This window comes from Elaeis guineensis, chromosome 2 (assembly GCF_000442705.2).
Source record: "Elaeis guineensis isolate ETL-2024a chromosome 2, EG11, whole genome shotgun sequence".
In the NCBI taxonomy this organism is placed as follows: Eukaryota; Viridiplantae; Streptophyta; class Magnoliopsida; order Arecales; family Arecaceae; genus Elaeis; species Elaeis guineensis.
This window is the reverse complement of record NC_025994.2, coordinates 125534375-125554068: the sequence shown is the minus strand read 5'-3', so window position 1 is coordinate 125554068 and position 19694 is coordinate 125534375. Positions and strand designations below refer to the sequence as shown.

At 37.0% G+C, this 19694-nt stretch overlaps 1 protein-coding gene across 1 annotated transcript; it reads right to left on the bottom strand.

Annotated features, from left to right (window-relative positions):
• Positions 1-667: 667 nt before the first annotated feature.
• LOC105050098 (alliin lyase) lies at positions 668-7332 on the bottom strand. Its single transcript, XM_010930007.2, has 5 exons — positions 6988-7332; positions 2420-2714; positions 1923-2212; positions 1202-1488; positions 668-1101 (listed from the first exon to the last, which is right to left on the bottom strand). Exons 1-5 carry the CDS (start codon positions 7296-7298, stop codon positions 893-895), a joined length of 1392 nt encoding a protein of 463 aa, XP_010928309.1. The 5' UTR covers positions 7299-7332; the 3' UTR covers positions 668-892.
• Between the last annotated feature and the right edge of the window lie 12362 nt (positions 7333-19694).

Genomic DNA, 19694 nt, shown 5'->3' with positions numbered 1-19694 from the left:
CACAAACGACCTCTCTCTTAAAGTGGATTCTCGTAACCCAAAATAATATGGTACTTGCTTCCTGATTAGATCCGACTCGCTTAGTTCTTTTCCTATCGAATCCGAAACGCTCAAAAGTTTTAAATTGATGCAAATTTTCATTCAAACCAAAAGCAAACTGAAAGCCAACAGATTGGGCCTTGATCAAACACCAAATCATAGGCTTGCTCAGCATATCAAGGTTGTTTGCAACACTATGATGGACCGAACTTTTGATGACTGTATGATTTGCATCAAAACCCCTAATTAGTGCATGTCACCCGTCCAACAGTTTATATCGTGCATTATAATAAAAATAAGTAACAAATTTGAGGATATAACAAGGACCGTTACGTGTTAACGTGATTACTCAATCATGTAATTGTTACAAGAAAAAAAATATTTTCAATTGGCAACAATATTCAAATTTCAAGAATATTATATTGGACGAAGGCAATGTAAAATTTGGCAAACATATACTATAATTTTTGTTAAATGTAAACGATCAATATGAAGAACTTAAATATCAATACCGGTCATGCCACATTGTACAAGTAACATACTGACACCAAAACAGGATACCTGCAGCACTCTGACCAAATTCTTGACAACCATATATGATTTGCAGAATTCCAAAAAAAGCAGGGCCTAATGTGAAAGATGAGGCATATATATTCTCTGTATAAGCAAATAATACAGCCATACAAGGAGTTTGAATCTTCATTCTTACATTCCATGGTTTTCTTAAATCATTATATATCTTGCCTTATAATCAACATGCTGTTGATTTTTTTTTTTTTATTATTATAATGGTTGGAGCATCACTTTATATTCAACATCCAGTTGATTATTAGTGACCTTTATCATTTGGAGTTCAGAAAGAAGCAATATCCTCCTTGGAGACTAAAGCCTCCATTCGTTGCAGCAGCAAATCAAAATCATCCTGTGTCTTGATGAGGCTTAGGCGTGTGTACCGGCTACCAGCTTCAAATACCGTGCCAGTACGTGAAATGATGCCTGCTTCGCTGAGGACAGCAGAGCAGTCCACATCTTCTTCCATCTCACACTTCAACCAAGCATAAGCTGCCCATTTCAGTGGTCGAGAGCATTAGATATCGAAGAATTTAATTACTTTACATCTTTCTTCAGCATCGACAGAAATCATTTCATTTATGAGCTTCACCTGGAGAAGGATCTCTGATCTTTTTAAAGTAGGTGCAGTATTGAGGAGAGAGTTGCTGCAAGGAGAAGCGATGGGATGATGATATGGCCTTGGATAATTTGCTCCATCTTTCTGCGATTGTTTCATATCCAAATTCAAAGATGCCTCCCTCTCCTCTCATCTCTGCCAACATCACTTTGATGAGCTTCAGCACTCTTAGCTGAGTGTCACGAGAAACGCCCATGGTATTTACTCCCATGTATTCTGTGGCTTTTTGATACACTCTCTCATCCTTTATCACCGCCCACCTTCATTCGAGTAAAATAACTCAGTTTTACGAATGATCATCTTTTAACATCAATATTTATAATGCCAATGATTCAATCAACTATTTTTACATGCATGCATGCATATGTGTATGTGTTTCCCTGTTTTTCGTGGCTGAAGCCCACGAAGTACAGAATGAAATGCATGGCCTGCCGCCGGCGCAAGGTCGGAGATTCAAAAAAAGATTAGGTTCGGATTTGTCTTGACTTTTGGATGATAAAATTATTATTTATTTTTATAAAATTTGGAAATATTATTTAAAATAACTACGCAGAATGAACAATAAAGTCCATGGTTTTAACTCAGAATGATGCTTTTGGATTGAACAGATGGGTTCGATTGATGCTTTCACTCAAGAAAAAAGAAGTTTGATCTATGCAGACCATTCGATCAGAATAATCAACTGTAGACATACCCAAACCTACTGCTGGCATGGCCGGAGAGCTTCGAATCGGTGAAGATCATGACATCCTCATCAGCTGGGGCTGGAATTGCAGTGTAATGAGGCCAATAGTAAGCATGATCATAAATGATAAATGGACCTCCAAGAACTGATTGCCGAAGGCGCCCATCGGGGTTGTTTGGTGAAGTTACAAACTCGATAAAGTTTTCCATGGATGATACGGATGTATTTACCCATTTGGATGTTATTCCCTTCCATTCATACTCCCTACCGTCGAAAACCTCGGTCTGCATTTTATATAACTGTGCATGAACATGTAAAACAAAACAAGATTAATGATCCTCTGAGAGAGAATTTAGAATATGTAGCTCAAAGTTGGCAATTAAGGACTTCAAATTTTCAAATCACCGACGGTGCAGATAATTGTGAGTATTTGTAGCTTACAGCCATCAGGGATGAACTACTGAAGCTTTTTTTTTTTTCGAACAGCAGGGGAGGAGGGTACTGACCGCATAGTAGGGAGCGGATGCAACAACGGAGGCAGGAGTGGAGGCATTCTCCGGTGAGAGAGCGTAGACCAGAGCATTGAGCAGCTGAGTAGATCCTGATCCGAAGATGATGAACCTACCATCGGTGACAGCATTCCCAACGGCCTCGTGGAGGAGGCGGATATGCTTCTCGAGCTCCAGGGAGATGAAGTTATCTCCCGTGGTGCGGTAGCTCATCCGGTGCCATCCCGAGAACACCACTGCGCTGCTTCCTGCGTGGTGCTGCCAATATGGCTCCAAAAACAATGGATCCCCGCTGAAAAGGGCAAAAAAAAAACTCGTCATATCTATCATCTCATGGAACAAAAATCGTATGGGATAGGCACTAAAGGTCATTATATTATATGGGACGGATCTAGCTTCACACCATATTTTTTTTATATATATTTTAAAATGACAATCTAAAAATTAAATGAAGATTAAATTTTTTCTATTAATAGAGTCTATTAATTTTATAACTGAAATAATAAAATAAATAATAATAAAATATATGTCTAAGAAAAATTTTTCATGATTCCATATCCTCTTTTTTTCTCATCAAACCTCTCCATCATTATTTTCCTCGTCAAACTATTTCTCTCAACCACAATGTCTTCCTCTCAAGTCTCTTTCTCCTCTTCCAAAATCCACGTGCCATCTCTCCTATTCATGAGATTTTCCTCGAATTATTTTTTTCTCTTTCAAATTTTTCTTCTTTTCTAAGATCTTTATATTTAAGATTCATACAAACGATACTTTATTTTATCTAGAAGTGTATATTGGGACGTTGAGTAAATATTTTACTAGATGCATATTAATAGACCATATATTATGTACTGGTGAATACTAAGTTCGATAAACTATGTATCAATTTATCTGTATGTGTGTAGTGTGTATCAAAAAAACTTACAATATATGTTAGTAAGCCACTTAGTATGTATCATTTGGTCATGTGCTACTGATGAGTACTATGTTCTGAAAATTATGTATCATTTTATCTAAAAATATGTATTGAGATACTGAATGAATATTTTGTTAGGTATATATCAACTGGCCATATATTGTGTATTGGTGAATACTAAGTTTGGTAAACTATATATCAATTTAGCTGAAGGTATGTATCAGATCGTTGCTGGGTGCATATCAAAAAAACTTATAGTATGTATCATCTAGCCATATATTATATATTGGTGAACTCCACATTCTAAAAACTGTGTATCGATTTATTTGTAGGTGTGTATTGACTTATTTGATGATTAATTAATTTAGTATATATTATAAAGTTATGTAGTATATCTCATTAAAAAATATGTACTAAAAATAAGGAAGAAAGAGAATGCCTTAATTACGAGACTAATAACTTCGTTAGTAGAAAAATCTTTGACTTTTATACTTATTCTTTAAGATCAAGAAAAATATGACAAACTATAAAGCCCACTCCATATGATATTTTATAGTATATATTGTTAGAATTTGATATCTCGAGATTCGGTCTACACTGAGCTCACAGTGAGGTCTGCAACGACGAACGGAGTCCAACGACCCGAAGATCAGTCCAAATGAAGATCGGATAAAGAAGATACGCTCAATAGAAAGTAACACGGCCCACGAGACAGCAGAGGCCAGTGGTGGGCCGACGTAGGCTACGACGGTGCAAGGAGGCGAGCTGCCCGACTGCAAGTGCGCGACCCAGCATACGAACTTGCAGGCACACACGGGGCGCGGCCCAGGCCCAGGCGGGCGTGCGCAATGCGGCCCGCATGGTTTTTGCATGCGATCCATGCTCTGTGCATGAATCGACGATCCATGGGGACTTATATGGACCGAGTGGGTATTTTTTCTTGATTTCACGCAATCCACGATGGACCGACGGATGTTTCTAGCTGATTTCTCACGGTCCACGATGGGTTTTCATAGATCGATGCACGATCGGAGGATCTGTAGGGCTTACGATCAAGATCCAACGCTTAAGGAGCATGTTTGGATGATCTAAGGAGTCCTAATTTGCAATGGAGTCGGGATTGGATCGATCTGAGGTATTTAAAGAGACCCTGCGACAACAAAGAGATGCATGGTAGCAATAGATGATCGATAGGATCCCGTGCACAGAACAGAAGGTGGTTCAGCAATAGTAGTTTCTGAAGAGAGGCACAAACAGAGAACAGAAGCAGGGTGTTTTAGGTAGATTGTCAGGCAGTGGACAGAGATCATTTCAAAGGTTTAGGAAGATTTTCTTAGAGAGAGCTTTTGTGAGGAAGAGTTTCTTGTGAAGGAGAGATTAGATGTTCGAGAATTGAGGATGTGATCTCTTCTTGTAATTTTTTTTTTCATAGTGAAACTTACATGCCTGTGGAGACGAACCTTTTGGCTGATCCACATATTTGATTGTTTCTATTTTATTTCTTCTTTTTTTCTGTTGTGATGCATAGTATCGAAAAAATTTTGTGAAGTTGGTGTCCTGACCAGACATCCTCAACACACATCCCATATGATTTTTGTTTCATTTTCATGATTCAATTGAACTAATTTGTCACACCAATCATGGATCCCTTATTGTGGGCAGACCATATCGTAGAATACTGTATAGTTCTCCATGACTGCTATAAAAAAAAAAAAAAACTATCAAATAATTATGCTATATAGTATGATGGTATCGATACAGTGTCTTGTTTGCCATTTTGTGATAATAACAAGATACGTGCATCCATTCTTTTGTTACACATAATAATTTTTTTTTATAGACTATTAGCCAATCATTTATTTTACTATTAACTAATGATGGAATGTTTTATCATCAAATTTTTCAATAATTTTTTTTTTTATTTTTATGAATCGGTAAAAGATATGCATTTTTATTTTAATAATGTGCTTTTATAATTATGCTAGAGATCACGTCGTCCTTGCCATAAAGATTCGTATGGCCCCGACCAGCCGTATCGAAAGCAAACCACTCCAAAGAGAACATATCATTCTACGGTTGCATTTATTATAAGCTAGTTTAATAAATTTTAATTTATCAAAAAAATACATATTTTTTATAAAAAAGAAAAAAAAAATCCTATCCATCATCAATCACTAACTATTTATATCTATTCCACGTTAGGCCTCCATATTTAACAGTATTCAAGATGGATGAGAATTCATCCTGTTTGACACCCTACACGTGCTTCGAGGACAGAGCATATTGGGTATGTGTTCGGTAAGCACAGCACAAAACTGGACACGTCTCGATAGCCGCCTTAATGGATAGCGGTCAAACATCTAGGAGCGATAGCTGTTTTTGGGTAAGTAGCGTTTTGTCTCTTTGATTGGATGACATGGTCACCTACCATACAGCTCTTTCCGGTGCAAAACATGCATGCATAGTATATGTCTAAGGCATCGTAATTGTTCTTTACCAAAAAGGCACCGTAATTGTCGCCCCCCCCGGCCTAGCTGGAAACTTAAAAATTTTCTTGAAATATCTGCCTTTTCTTTATACCAGAAAATTTTTCCCTTTTTCCAACAACATAAAGATTCTCCTTCATTCGGTAAAAAGTTATACAAAGATTTCAAACGTGAAAAGGCACGGCCACCTAAATTTCGTCTTTCAAGTTGGTGATTGGGTGGACAACGAAACAAAGTTGGTGATTAACCTGACAACGCCTTTCTAAAATATTATTTGATCCTAGAATTAATGCCCATTGCGTATGACTGATGTCATTCTAATAATTTCCACCAAACTGTTTGGTCCGAGAATAAAAAATAGAAATAATAAAATTAAATTTATGAAAGTAATTATGCCACAAATCACACAATTCTTTATCCTTTTTTTCAAAAATTTAAAAAAAAATTTCAAAATAAATTTTGAATGTTGATTTTTTTATCTATAAACAAATAAAAAAAGGTATAAAAAGAATCGGTATAGTTGATAAGCTATGATACTCGGGTAAACGTGTATAACTATTTATTGATTACACCTTCTAAAATATTATTTGATGGAAGTAAAATCTCATCCAAGTATTCTATTCGGCTGTCGTCCTGTCATCGAGAATATTCACCCTGTGTTGGAATCACACTGGCACCGGATCCCGTCCAATTGGCTTAATTAGATAGCTAGTGGATCTTTTCATGACCTAGTTGGCATCCGATCCTTGTCTTACCTTAGCAAACGGCATCAGATTTTGATACACCAAAACAATTAATGGATTTTATATTTTATGTTATACCAACTTTTTAAGCGTACGGTATTCCAACCAAAATAGTATAATTTATCCAAGTGAGGTAAAGCTGATAACAAGTGTTTCATATATCTCATAAAAAAAAATGAATTTCATAAAAATATAGCCCTTGTGCGCAAAACGGGAGTTCTTCCTTGTCAGTCTAACTTTTCGATTAATTTTCTTTGTGCAAGAGTTTATCTTAATAATAACTGGATGGAAATTTGCCTCCCCTTTCCATCCAAAAAAAAAAAAGAAAAAACCCTTTTGCTTAATTTAAACTCGTTAGACTAATCGAAGTATAGACGAAGAAAAAGCCTCCATCAGGGAACAAAACCGGCCTTCACTCACCTGTCGGCATCGGCGGGGCAATCCGGCAAAAGCTGAGAGCAGTTGGCGCCGGCATAGCACGTGTTGCACTCGCACGTGGGAACGCCGTCGACGAGGATGCCGTCGAGGTAGGCGCGGCCGTGGCCGGAGCAGAAGATGGCGGCGACGAGCTCGGCTTCGGCGGCGGCGGCGCGAGACCAGTCGAGGTAGGGGCGGTGGGAGAGGAAGAGGTAGGAGGAGAAGAGGACGTTAAGGAAGAGCGAGGAGAAGAAGAGGTGCAGTAACTTGAGCCTATGTACATGGCCTCCTCCTTTCCCCTTTGGCCCTTCCATCGCTCCTAACGACGAGTGGAAGAGCCCTGAGCAAGCCTAATTAAACCATTGTACCTGGGTGCGGTAAAGGGCTTTTTTTTTAAATATTATTTTTTAAATATTTATTTCTCAATTTTATTTTTTTTAATTTATTTTTTAAAATATAATAATTTTAATGAAATAATACGGACGTCGCGAAGCTGCACATTGAAAATACGATTCCTGCTCGCGATAAATAAAAATTTTAAATTTTAAAATTAATTTAAAATTAAAATTAAAATCATATATCCAACACATAATTTTAATATTGGAGGTGAAATCAATTTTTTTTATTTTAAAAAATTATTATTTTTTTTATTTTCAGCTTGATATCAGGTTAAAGGCTTCATCAGGATCGGAGAGGAGGGGCCGCCGATCATTTGGGATAGTGGTCGGATGACGGGGGTGATGGTGTGCGGTGCTGGGGGCGTGTGGGGTGCGGGTGCAACAGTTGAGGGAGGGTGGAGGGATCTCGAGGGATGGGTGGTGGCTTTTGTGTTCATGCAGACGGACGTTGGTGCCCAGGAGAGAGGAGAGGGAGGTAGTGGTTATCTGGAGCAGAAGCGGATGGTGGTGGAGTGGGGATGGGGTGGTGGTGTGTGTGGCGCAGATGGCCAAGGTAGAAAGGCAGAACGGGTATGGAGCCTACGACGGATTGTGTGACGGACGGTAAAATTATATTTTAAAAATATAATTTTATTTGAAAAATTAAATCCATATGTTTAACGGATGATTTTAATTTTAAATTTATAATTAAATTTAAATTTTAAATTTTTTCATACATTTTAGTTTTAAGTAGTAACCGCACCTTCGGCGCACGGTTTCATCTAGGGATGGCAATGGGTAGGGTTTGGGTCGGGTAGTATACTATCCATTCCCAAACCCGAACTTAATACCCTATATCCAAACCCTACCCGATACCCAATCGGGTAAGAAAAGAGATACCCATCCCCATACCCAACGGGTTCGGGGATACCCGTGGGTAACCCATTTCCCCATACCCAATCCATACCCGCCCCATACCCAATCCATACCCGTCCATTCTATACCCAAAAAAAAAAGTAAAATAATTTTATGCATATTATCAATCAAAAATAGAATTACCAATTATATATATATACATACATACATACGCACATACACACTTCTAACACACATACATACATGCATACATATATGCATGCATACATATACATACATACATATATATAATTATATATATATATATATATATAGAGAGAGAGAGAGATCATATATATGTGTGTGTGTATATGTGTGTGTGTATATATATATGTATGTATGTATGTATATGTATATGTATATGTATATATATATATATATTCGGATATGTATATATATATATATATATTCGGATATGTATATATATATATATATATATATATATATATATATATATATATATATATATATATATATATATATATATATATACATATCCGAATATATATATATATATATACATATCCGGATATGTATATATATATATATTCGGATATGGATTTGGGTATTATCCATACCCATAAGTTCGGATCGGATTTGGGTAGAAAATAGCACTATCCATACTCTATCCATACCTGTGCTATAGTTTTCGGATTTTACCCAAATCTGAACCCAAACCCAATCAAATCCTATTTTTCGGATTTGACCGGGTTCGGGTAGGGTGTATACCCATCGGGTCGGATTAATTTTGCCATCTCTAGTTTCGTCGCGTCTGCGTCACCTTGTTCAATTTATCGTATTTGGAGGAATAAATTAGAAAGGGGTTAGATTGAGAAATAATAATTAAAAAAAATATTTAAAAAAAAAAAAAGACCTGCGGTACTGGCCTGCCACCATTTAGATATCGGATATCTGGGTCCACATGTTCTGGTGGACGTTGCCGCGCTTGTATCTTAAATGGTGCCTCTGCTTCAATTCAAATCACTGTGTTTGTGATATTTCATATTTGCGTTCTGGGTCCGCAATGGGCACGGTATGTTTTCTTTTGATTTGACGGCTGAAAGCGTTGAAAATGTGACCAGCAATTGAGAGAGAAAGGGTCTAACCAGATTTCATATAAAATTCAAGATAATACAATTTTTGCATAAATTTTACATGACAACTGACGTAGCCAAAAGCAAACACCAAATTAAATCATTGAGATTATTAAACTACTAAAATCATTTACACAACCATTAAGACCACTTACATAATCATTAAAATTATATTTTAAAAAAATATAAAATTAAATTTAAAAAAAATATGTTTAAGACTTTGAATCAGTCTTATAACTGCCAACAGCAGGTTACGTTCTTCCTGCTCTTGATTATTTTAATTCATTACCTCTTGGATTTTTAATTTGCAATAGACAAAACAAGAAAACGAAAGGACAGCACAAGGGCAATGGGACGGGTATATCCACGTCATCAAACCAGTACATTCTCTGAAGGATTTGGGTTGTATCTTTCTCACGGAAGATTGTTTGATCTTCTTTCGCGAGCCCAACCGTCAGATCGCGTCTCGAACAAATTTTATACATTCTAATCTTTATCTGCACGGTTCTCAAAGCAGATAATATGCGAACCCACGATTGATGTTGTGAAAGAAGGGAAATCATTCTTTCATGCGAAATATACAACCCGAGGCATCTCTAGCGAATGAAAGTGGACCGGATGGTATCGGTGCAAGTCTCCAGATCCACCTTCGTATCAAAACTATCTGAATATAGATGAAAAATTTGAATGTTAAACTAATATCCATATTTTCTACTAATATGATTCTACTTATAAATGCATGAATTTTTTTAAAGAAATAGAGAATAACACTATCATACAATTAACTTTATTTATCATTTAGTTAGCCACATCTTTGATTATTATAAAATTTAATAATTAATTATATTTTAGTCTTTGAAGTTTAATATTTTTTTTTAAATGATTATAATTTGATTCTTTTGATCTTTGAAATATTTTAATATATCATACCTTCGGATTTCAGGTGCTTTTTATGAAATCCCAACTGATGATAATCGATGCTTGGGTGCCAAAAATAAATATTTATATAGTAAGAACCATCTAAACATATATGACATGGTATTGACCAAGGTGACTTGGTATAAATGATGTGGTATAACAAATAAAATTTTTTTAATGACATGGCATAGGTAATGATGTAGCTTGTGCTATGAAATTTTTTGTCCAAAGGTGTTCGATTGTCAAATACCATGTTATTATTTATATATCATGTCATCATGCATATAAATGATGACATGGCATACAAACAATGACATATGTGTGATGGCATAGTATATAAACAATGATATAGTACGTAGGTGACAATATAGCATATGAGTGATGATATAATATGTGATATAAAATTTTCTATTTAAAGTATCCAATTGCCAAATGTCATGTCATCATCCATATATCATATCATCATCTATATATCACATCATCATTCATGCACTATGTCATCATCCATATATCATAAATTATATTTTTTATCTTTTAAGTTTTATAAATATTTTAACGTGACTCTTATAGTTTCAAAAAATATCTAATTAGGTCCTTTAACTTTTAAGTATGATTTAATTTAATCTTTTCAGTTTGGTGGTAAGGTAGGTAATAATTTTAATGTGGCGCGAAGCACTAGCCATGTTTAAAAGTAGAAGATGGCAGTGGTATTTGAAATGGGAAGGCTATGTTTGAATTCGAAGATAGTCTCGAAGTATATCAGGTTCGGGATCCGAGGATCGCCACCATGGCTATGGCGACAATGATGGAGGAGCACGTGGATCCGGCATTCTCCATTTTGTTGTTACTGAGTACCTCCTTGAAAAAGAATGAGTGGTCAATCATGAACTATATATTCACGACCTAAAGTGTTTGCTTTGGGTAGAATAGCATGGACAAACTAAGAGAATAAATAAATTAAAAATAAAAATTATTTTATTTATTTATTTTTTTTGGTTTTCATTCTTCTTGGGTTTAGAACAAACTCTCCGTATTTGCATTTTAGAAGAAATGGGATCCAGAGATGAAAGGAAGATTAGATAAATAATGTACGATGAGGTGTTGTTCATGAGTCATGATATTGTAGATTTTTTCTCTTGCATATATTTATATATGCTATGGTAGAAAGTATCGGGAAAAAAAGAATAGGGTTAAAGATATAATTAAAGATGGTGTATAATCAACAATATAGAAATATATTGTTAATATTTTTTTTTATTTTTAATATATTATTATCTTTTCATATTAATTTTAACTATTGAAATCATATTAGTTCAAATTAAATCACACATGAAAATCAATAACCAAATTAGAGATTTTTTTTAACTATAAGAATTATATAAAAATATTTGTGAAACTTGAAAGATCAAAAACAGAATTTATGATATATATGTGATAATATAGTATATAGATGATGATATGGCATATGGATGATAATATAGTATTTAGCCATTGGATACTTTTAGATAGAAAATTTTACCGCACATATCATATCATCATCAATATGCCACATTATCACTCACATGCCACGTTATCATTTATATACTATGTCATCATCCAAAAATGATGCTATGGCACTTGATAATTGGATATTTTTAGATAGAAAATTCTACAATATATACTATATCATCACTTATGCCTCATTATCATCTGTGCCACATCATTAAAATAAAATTTTCTCCATTATAATATCATATCATGGTCTATATGTCATATCATCTATGCCATATCACCTTAATTAATATCACATTATCTTCATTTAGACAGGTTTTACCACAGAAGCATCTGTTATCGCCATATAAGCATGAGTTATAATCAACTAGGATTTCTAATGAGACAAAATGGTTGGAATCCAAGGAAAGGACCATATTAAAATAGTTCAAAACTAGAGGTATCAAATTTTAGATTTTTTAACTTCAGTGACCATTTTAGAAATGTGCTAAATTTTAGAGACTAAAAGCATAATTAGCCCAACATTTAATTATATGACTTAGATTCATATTAATTTATATCTATATTTCTAATATTTGATTTGTATCTATATCTATTTAAAAATATGAATATTAGCATTTGACTAATGTTCATACTATATTTATATTCATCAGATAAAATAAATATGGATATGTCTATATCGGTTCCAATTCGATTCCAGCTCTATCCTACACTTGGCACTTCATCAACCTTGCGAAAAGTTGCAAAATCCTCTTTTTTTACAAAAATGATAATTTACTCTATCCTATTATAAGATACACAACTCAATCCAATCCTAGTAAGAGAGATTTTACCCGACTCGCAATAAATCCAAGATAAGTATAGGTAATGATAAAACTCCACCTAAATATATATACTTTTTACAAATCTCCTCCCCATAATAAAACAAATTGTATAATTTCTTTTTTAGCTTTATTCAACCTAATCCGTCCAACCTATCAAATCTAACTCTATCGGCTTTATTTTGTCTCAGTAGTCTACTCACCTTGGGGTAAGTATATGGCATGTATAGATAATAACCTTCCTATCCTATATTCGATCTATTGCCATCTACAATTTTTTGCATATAGGCACTTTTGCCACCCCTTCCATCCCGTTTTGGGCAAGCTATGGAACTCGATTTATTGAGATAAAGGTAGCCTGCTAAACTTGAACGACGAATATAGATGCGTACATAAGCGTGCTACTAGCATTGGACTAGCTAAAAAAATATGAATCGAATAGCAAATAAAAGTGGTGTGGATCTAGATATCTTGATCTTCAAAAGCTTTCACCATTATCATATCACCAATCAAAAGAGATAGAATTTGATAGTGGTGCAGTGTATAAGTTACGGTAGAAGGATATACTGCTAAGCAACAATAAAGATGTAGCACTGGACTACAATAGCTAATCTAAATTACATCTATTCTTATAATAAATGTCAAGATAAAGATAAAATAGAGATAAACTAATTAAATTGATTGTCCAAGAATCTCATTACAAAGTATAGTTCCACTTTCTGGTACTAGTATTAGAGTTGTACAACAAAATCGATTGAACAGTAAACTATTCCAAGCCGATTATGCCGGTTTAGTTTGAGTCAGATTTTTCTACATTGGGTTTGATTTTGATTTAAAATTTTTAAAAATTCAAAAAATCTATTTGATTTTAATTTAAACTTTTTAAAAATTATTTAAATCAAACCGGTCCACATGTCCACCCACAATGCGTGAAAACTCTCCTTGGGATGTTGAATCCTAGCTCCAAATTTCATGCGACATGTGTTACAAATTTGACTAAACTAATCCAACGGGCAAAGTTAATAAATTTATTTTCCCTTTTGAGAAAGGGCTATGTTGATGAGTTTGCTCTTTTGGGGGCGGAGTTAGTGAGTTGGGTTAATTAATGGGTTGGTGGGTTATGGATTTGGGTCCGGCTCACAATGACCCCACCTGGAGAGTCAGGTCATTGGGGATGTTTGATCCTAACCTAATCCGAGCAGGCCCAGTTTAGTCATGGTAGCACGCAGGGAAACGAAATAAGAAAGGGAAACGGCCAAGGAATCGTGGATTTTAGCATGAGAGTTGGTTGTGGACCTCACCCGTCGGCGTCGGCATCGGCATCGGCGGCGCAGTCGGCCAACAGCTTGGAGCAGTGTTTTCCGACGTAGCACGTGTTGCACTCGCATGTGGGAACACCGTCGGCGAGGACTCCATCCAAGAAGGCGCGGCCGTGGCAGGAGCAGGGGATGGCGGCGACGGCCTCAGCCTCGGCGGCGGCGCTCTCAGACCAGCTGATCGTCAGCTGGAGACGGCAAGAGAGGAAAAGGTACAAGACAAAGAAGGCGTTGAGGAAGAAAAAGAAGAGGAGGAGTGGACCATAGCTTCCCTTGGGTCCTTCCATCTACCGGTAGAAGAAAAGAGTTCAATAATAAGGGCTGGAAACAACGGAGGAATGAAGGACCAAGGAGCGTAAAGAGAGCTCTCTTTTGCTATGTTTGTATAGGTGTATTGGTGTTTAGGATCTGTTGCATTATGTTTCCGGCGAGTTAGTCGGCTAGAAGCCGAGCTGTTGCATCCAAACAGTGAATGGTGGAAATCTGTAAAACAAATCCTCTTATCGGAGGTTTTCCGATAGGGTACCCTCTGATGCTTAAGTTAGCCGAAGAAATGAAACAATCGGAGAGCCAAAAATGAGCGCAAAAGCCTATAATAAGAAAGCTTTTTAGATCTTTCATTGCTTACGGGTATTTATAAAGTAGGTGATGTTGTTATTGTGTAACTCTCATCCCTGAATGTTTGGAACATGGAAATTATGATATTTAGTGGACGATTACTTCATTAACTACTATTAAGATCGAATAATGAGCCACTTGTGGATGACTATTGCGCTCCATGTGCACATGCAGCTAATGCACGTGCCAAATAACCGTCGTATGAAATTTAGACTATCGATGTGGCTCCGAGTAAGTTGTCGGTCATATGCCGACGTATTGTGGTCTCATGTAGAATCAAGTCGGTTAAATACCGAGTGTATATGTCGAATAGTCATCAATCAGCCGTCGAATATATATCGGACCAAATCGGTTAAACATCGATTTGATTAGGTTCGTCACCTTCAGCTGATGGTCAAATTTCGTTAATCTTAGTCGGTCGAATGTCGATTAGGATAATACCCGTTGATTCAGTCTGATTGAATCACAATAACTCAGTCGGTGTAGAGATGAGAAAGAATTAATTATCGCACACTTAACCGGTTAGAAGGTGAAAAGGAGAACCAATCGGCTAAGCAATGAGAATTTACCTCAACATCATAAAAAATGCAATTAGATGTACCTCTATCCATGCGAAAGGAAATGTATGCTTCCATCAGGTACCAGCCCCAGATCCAAAGCCTTAAGACAGCTTGCATAATCCAGTAGACTTGAGAATTAATTAGGGGTGATCGCTTAATGTGCACGCTATATGAAATCCGCTTAATTACCGGTTGTATTTTAAATTTCCCCAGCACATGGAGCCCGCGAAGTAGAGGTCGCTAACCCACAGATCCAATTAACTAATTGAACTATCTGATCCGGGCAACTTCGTCGAAAAGAAGATTTAATGAGCTTTATATATGAGGGTCCATGCTGCCGGAATCATCAGTTGTGTGATTTGATCGAGGCCAATGAAGTATAGCTCATATAGCGTGGACAAATTCTCGAGCTCGAGTTTTTTGCTGTGCATCGTATGGTGCAGTGCACAGCACACCGTTCATCATATGATGGACAGTCGTGCATAGATACATGTCCGTTGTGCACAACTGCAGCCATCCATCGCACGATAAACAGAACGTACTATGCACCGCACGATGCGATGCACAGCAGAGGATCCGTGCAGCAAGTTTTCACTGCAACATGCCGTGTTTCGTGCTCATAAGTTTTCGCACAACAACCGTCTTCAAAGCAAAAATCTACGGCTCTGCCATATGGAAATATTTCAGAAGCACTGCAGTGACTAGTAATTGCGTTCCAGTTGAGAGGATACCGTGCGTCAAGAGTAGTCACTATGAATTCGACAAATTAAACCAAATAGACGATAGCAAGACAAGAGGCTAGAACAGGCTGACAGGAGAATAATTTTTATCTACATCTTGGAACGAAACAGAACGATAAATGGAAGGGCATTTCCGGGCTGACGCTGGGATTGTGTTTAAACCATTGCCACCCACGTGGGCATGTTGCTGGACGAACCCAATCTGCACCATTTTGGTGCTCCATTTTTTTTAAAATACGATTCAAACATCAGCACATGTCCGAAGAAAATTTTGCACTCTAACCGGAAGGCCGATTTGAATTTGCTTGCCTAGTTTTAAAATTTTGTCTAGTAGTGAACAAAAACGTCTAAAAATTTGAAGCAACTATTACCGCTCTAGTGCAGCAGATTTAATGGACAACGAGGACTGCTGGCGATGGAAGTTTAAGGATCGTTTAAACACCACGCGGAAACGTGGCGGTTCTGCGAGATATATATATATATATATATATAGGGAGCACTGCAGATCAAAGAGAAAACTGAAAGGTGATTTGGTAATCTGGACTTCTGGAGTGAATCTCGAATGCAGAGAAATTTATCTAACCTGCCACCTAAAAAGCCAAAAATAAGCTGGAACCTATCAGCGATTAGACAGACCCCAGGTGAGACCGAAAACGTCATCGAGGAACAAAAGTTAACCGCGATAATAATACGGAAAGAAAACAGAGCTCCAAACCTTCTCACCACCGTGAGATATTTTTTAAAGAATAGAATCTTAAGATTTCATGTGCTTCAGAAATCAAAGTAAATAATATTTCATTTATGTGGATACAGAAGTATAAGTCAATCATTCGAGCTATCTGACCTTTTAACTTATGATTGTAATATTGATGTCATTTTTGAAAATACTTTCTATCCACATATACTCTTTCTTGACTAGAGAACTGTGTTGTGGTGTAGAGAAAATATTTTGAATCTTACATTGATTGTGTGTCAAAAGAAAGTATGGTTTATATGGTTTGGAGTCTTCTCGCTTTTGTGAGGTACTTTTTAAAGTATAAAATCGTGATACCTCGTGCGACAGCATCAGAGATCAAAACGAACAATACCTCACGTATGTAGGCACGGAGACATAAATTAACCATCTGAACTATTTGATCCATTGATCCACGACTGTAACAAGATCCAACAACCGACAATAAAATTTTTGCATGCCGACTAGAGCTAATCATGGGCCGATCGGGACATAGAAAATGTTAAATTCTCAACAAACCTTGCCCCCACCCTGGCTATAGTCTGTGGGAGCAACAAAACCACAGCAGTCATGTTTGATGTGAGACACCGCCACAGCTTTTGGGTTGGTGGTGGTGTTGGATAGGATGTTCTAGCCTGATGAAATTCGCAATGTTTTATAGGTTGAATGGTCACTGAAAAATGTCATACATTGATGCGAAAACTAACAAGAGAGTTTTGGAGTGAGGAATGCCGTGTTCTGCCAATTCCAGTATGTAACAGAGCTGACCCATATCCATACGCCCAAATGTTTGCAAGATTATATATGCCTTTTACACCCATCTCCCAAGTTAATGAAACTAATATCATTTCTAAATAATTCACGTGTGATTCATCCACAGCAACGAGATTTCACCTGTTGCTATCGGCCACCCATCTACTTAAATCTTCCAAGGAATCCTGCTTGCGTGATCCCTCAAAACACACCACATATATGTGGCAAGCACATCCCCCAGACTGGTGAAAAGATCCTTCAGGGAGTTATATATATATATCCAGACCTCTATCCAGCACAAAAAAAAAAGAAGAAGAAGAAGAAGAAGAAGAAGAAGAAGAAAAGAAAAGAAAAAGTGGTGGGAGGTGGGATCAATTTAGAAATTTGTTTCACCATTTTATTTTATTGTATTGTATTTTTGAGAAAGTATTGGTACAGCATTTTCTTTGATAAATCATGATGTTAAATTAGACCATGGCCTGGAGGTGCCAAGACAAATAACATCGAAGTTCACTTGCTTGGGCCTTTCTGGGGATAAGATAGAGACCTCCGGAGTCCCCATCAAGGCAGCATCTGTGGACTCTTGCAAGTCTTCTCAGCTGACAGAATGGAATCTCGTCGTGGAACCCATGGTGTCGTCGACCAATTAGAACTTTAGAAGTATCTTGTTCGGACCGTTCTCTTTAACAGAGACAAGCCCATCCAGATTCCCATAAAAAACAAAATCTGTGCTGTCGTAACACGAAAACACTATCGGTGCAATGAACATTGACAGGCACATAAAGATTCCAACAAAATATCTACCATCTCCACGCCGACGATGCAAATGTGCCCTCAGGACTCAGATCCCACATTGCACAGCGATGGCAATCCAGGAAAAGAAAGAGAGACAAAAAAGGTACAGGGACAACTTACCAGGTCCCAGACCCACCAACTGTTGCATTAGTTCCTGATCGACAGGGGAAACAGAGGAGTACATGAAGGCGTTGGATCTCATCCACACCCTGGCCCACGTACTCCAAAATGCCAATGGGAGAAAAAGTTACGCTGAAAAATACGAGGATTCTTTTATATTGAAACCGAAATATGATGCAAATTTAGATACTAGCACAAGCGGAGATCAGCGTCTCGCTGTCTCTTTCGACCCCCGATTTATTAATTTCTCTGCTTCCGCAAGCAATGGCCCGGCCCAGAGGGTTAGGCTCCAATGTGGATGGTATGTGTGGCTATGGAATATTAGAATAGCGAGTGGGACTAGTCCTTCCTGGTCTTAATCAAAACAACGAAGAAGAAGAAAATACTAGCAGTAATGAATTGATCAAACGCTTGTAAAAGGTCAACAGAATTGCATACTAGAAGGTGTACTTATTTATCTTATCAATGGTCCTCGGATATATGCTGCTATTATATTTCCTTTTGGGAATAATTCTAGTAGTCACTGTAGATTTTATAATTAAACTTCTTCCATAGCTCTATAGCCGTGCCTTTGATCCACATCAAAGCCGTCAGTTTTTTTTTTTTTTTTTTTGGGACAAGTAGTTTTGACGTTCTCCTCCATCAGTGTGCACTACTTCATCCTATCAGCGGCAGGATAGAGTTAGTTCTTTTTGAAATTCAATATTGATAGATTCTTTCTCTGTTATGCCAGAAGTTTTTTATTTTTTATTTTTATTTTTTTATGATAGAGTTGGATGGATTTTTTCCCTCCTTTTACATTAAAAAAAAAAAAAATTCTTAACAGAGTGTACCCGTACGAGTATTCTTCCGGTTGCACCCTTACTGAAATGAGGGTGACGGGATTAAAAACTTTTCATTACGTACAAAGTATATTTATAGCGCACAGAAGCAAAAATCCTAACTAGTTTTAGAGAACATTTACATCCCGCCAGACCAATTCTTACATCAAGGTAGGGATTTTATATGAAGATGAGGTTTCCCCTCGCATCTGGAAAGAAATCTGCAGTATTGTTTTCAAATACCTCACTAATTAATGAAATCCCATAAACTTAACCAGTTGAATCATAAACTTATTCCAACTTGAGTCGTATGGTTGAAACCTCGTGTAAGTATATATATATATAGGCCCTGTGGTTGTAACCACAATAATTTGGCCCTGTTGCTCCAGTTTGGCGGTCAGGCCCACCCCCTGGTATCTCATCATCAACCAGGAAGATTTGCGTATGCATCATAGATCCTTCTCTTCAAAGCAACGCCTGACCTTTGGTTACGGTGGTCCACCGTGCGCCTGTACAACCCACGCGTATTTTGATATTCGTGCTACGCTAACTAGATGACATTGTAGTCAGGCAACGCGGCATAAATTAACAACAAATCTCCGTTGCCTCCCGCCTCCCTCTTTGCAATTGACGTTGAA